At 38.0% G+C, this 3,097-nt stretch overlaps 1 protein-coding gene across 1 annotated transcript; it reads left to right on the top strand.

Moving 5' to 3' along the window:
• Window positions 1-1,218: 1,218 nt before the first annotated feature.
• LOC110850528 (trypsin-1) lies at window positions 1,219-2,792 on the top strand. The gene is made up of 6 exons (XM_022097964.2): window positions 1,219-1,267; window positions 1,453-1,756; window positions 1,945-2,054; window positions 2,126-2,272; window positions 2,354-2,383; window positions 2,540-2,792. Exons 1-6 carry the CDS (start codon window positions 1,219-1,221, stop codon window positions 2,710-2,712), a joined length of 813 nt encoding a protein of 270 aa, XP_021953656.1. The 3' UTR covers window positions 2,713-2,792.
• Window positions 2,793-3,097: the final 305 nt, after the last annotated feature.

Below are 3,097 nucleotides of genomic sequence, written 5' to 3'. Positions count from 1 at the left end.
TTGTGACTTCCTTTAGTTGATTCGAATAACAAAGTTAAATATCATACAGCATAGCGATTACATGCAATAGTAACAAATTATATACTGATATCTAAATACTGATATTAAATACTGATAACGGTATCTTCTAGTTTATGCAAACTTTGTCAGGATGCTCAAAATCACATTTTATGTAATTTTTGGGGTGCCGCGAAGGCCCGGCACCCTCCGGGGTCCAGCCTTGGGGAAAATGCCCGCCTGGAGACCCCTCGTAAGGGCCCAGGGTATAGAACGGGAAATATGATGACTAACTAATATTGATGACAATTAGAAAGGACTCGAAAAATTACTCTTAGCTGCCTATCACGATTACCATGAGTGTTTTTTAATTAGACCCTTTCTTGCAGATTCGTTTACGTAAATATGTAAAGTTATGACAGAAATGACTTTACTTATTTCATCACCACGAGATAAATTTTGGATCGAAAATTATCAAGAAAATTTGCAATTTTGTAAAGAGTTTACAACTTCTGCGAAATGAATTAGTCCAAAGTGTAAAAAAATATGTACAGACAAATTGGGAAATTTTATTTCATTTTCATAATCTTTGAGCATTTAGTAGCGTTAAATTCCACCACTCGTCCTCGCTTATCTCATTCGTACCTTATCAGACGGACCCAGCCAGCGTAATGAATACGGATAAGCCGTGTTGTGCTCATCTCCGTTGGGTAATTTGGCAAAACTCTGCAATATCCAATCCATAATTGGCGCAAAACTTCCCAAGGTTTTCAATTACTTAACTCTGGGGCTCCATTATAATGGATTGGACATTGCGGTCTGGGCAAGTTCAGGATAATGCATTATCCTGACATAATCAGGATAAAGTTTCCCATCGTTACGTTCGTTTACAGATCAGTTTGGGGGCTCCATTATCTGGAACTGGTCCAGATGATAAATAGTTAATTAAAGTACGTATACGTTATCACTCTTATTTACCCACTTCGTATTTTGGGAATTTTATTTTGTATGGAATTTCTTCTTCGAGAAGGATTTATTTATTCGTTACCATGGGAAAGACGGTTGCTAAGTTTAAGTATCAGGAAAAATTTAAGGTCAGATTATTTTACAGTACGATAAGGTATAAAAGCGAAATGATTTCTCTCAAAAAGTATCACTCAAACACACACATATCTTGCCTTCGTTCATCCAAAGTAGTTTAAAAAATATTGAAAATTAAAAATGAAGCTTTTAATCGTCCTGATGGTTTGGTGCGTAGCTGTGGCTTTGGGTAAGTATTATTTTTTATTTCGCAGAATGCAAAAATTATTTAACAAATTGATAGTAATCTCGGGTAAAATTCGCAAATTTTGTAAGCTTTACTAAAATTTCGTATGTCTTTATTTTGTAAAAGGTTGTAAGATTATTTTGAAAAACTAAGCGATTTTACCACTGGCTCTTTGTATTTTTATTCAGGGATGGTTAAACCATCCGACCTCGATGTTCCTGACCGTCGCCTGATCGTTGGAGGTGTGGAAGCCGATCGAAACGAATTTCCCTTCATCGTGGACCTGCGAATCGGCCGGACGAACAGCGTCCACGATTGTGGTGGATCCATTGTGTCGCCCGATTGGGTCGTGACGGCGGCTCATTGCACGCAAAATCCCGGGGGTGCGTCCATGTACTCGTTAGTGGCGGGGGAACACAACCTAACTTTTGGAGAAGGTAGCGAACAACTGAGACAAGTTGTGACGATCGTAAACCATCCAGGTTATGGGAGGTGCGTTGAAGAAGGGACGACTCTTAGCGTATGCTCTCAGATTTTCAGAAAATTAGTTTCAATCGAGAACATGGTTTGGAAGACATCCATTAATTACATCCATTACAAGATTAAAATATCCAGCGTAAATATGAAGTCCCACCTAAGGGAGATTTTAAAAAAGTTACTGGAAATTTCTTTACTTTCAGACCCCTCCGATTTTCCAATGACATTTCCCTACTCAAGGTGGACCCCCCATTCGTATTCAATGAGTTTGTCCAACCCGTGGTAATCCCACAGCTTAACTTTGTCCCAACCGGTACGGTTTGAATTATCTCAAATGGTCGTGGGTCATCCTTACAAATTAGTAAATCTATATAATTTTTCTAGCCGTTGCAACCGTTGCTGGGTGGGGTGTTTTGTCCAGCGGAGGTAGCTCTCCGGACGTATTGATGAAGGTGGATGTTCCCTTCGTTTCGGAAGCATCTTGTCTAACCTCGTATCCGGGCGAAATTTCCGACAGTATGGTTTGTTACGGTAATGATCGTATAGTTACGAATTGAAGGATATATTAAGATAATTACAATAATATGCCATGTAATTATTAATTTTGTTTAGGCGAGGAAGGAAAAGACTCGTGCCAGGCTGGTAAGAACAGATTCTAAAATTGGTGTGCGCCATATGGTTCATTTTGGGATTAAGACTTGCCCCTGAATAGAATTTTTTTGCTTTGATAAGTATTTTTTAAAAATTGGGGTTTATTTAGTAATAAAGTTTAAAATTCTGCTTTTGAAACTTTCAAAGATTCCGGTGGTCCCCTGATGTGCGGCGCGGACAATGCCCTTTGTGGAATTGTGTCATGGGGAAACGGCTGTGCGTGGGCAGGGTATCCTGGAGTTTACACAGAAACCAGTTTCTTCGCTGAGTGGATCCGATCAACAATTGCGCAACCTTTGCTTCAGGGTAAAACGGCGTAAATGGACAATTAGTGAAAGTTTGAAGCGATGACAACTACCAAAATACAGCCATAACAATTTAAATTACCTGTAAATCTTATTCCGACACGTTATAAAACTTCCACTGATGGAAATTGAAATAAAATGAGATTGAATAGATAAAAGATTCAATCGGTCTCGGATTGCCTCAAGATAAAATCAAGAATATAATTGAACTTGGATTTCATCTCTTGCAATATATTTCATATGCCTTTTCGTTTGTATTTATATTTCTTTATCATAAAAAAAAACTTATTCGATTTTTACAATGTTCGTCTTGGATATAAAACTAACTGTGAACCATTTCTTTGAATGACATAATCACAGCAATTATGAAGAAATATATGGACATACACTTCTTATCTGT

The sequence above is a fragment of the Folsomia candida genome, unplaced genomic scaffold (assembly GCF_002217175.1).
Source record: "Folsomia candida strain VU population unplaced genomic scaffold, ASM221717v1 Fcan01_Sc005, whole genome shotgun sequence".
Taxonomy (NCBI): domain Eukaryota; kingdom Metazoa; phylum Arthropoda; class Collembola; order Entomobryomorpha; family Isotomidae; genus Folsomia; species Folsomia candida.
The sequence above is the reverse complement of the archived record's forward strand: the minus strand, read 5'-3'. Positions and strand labels throughout refer to the sequence as shown.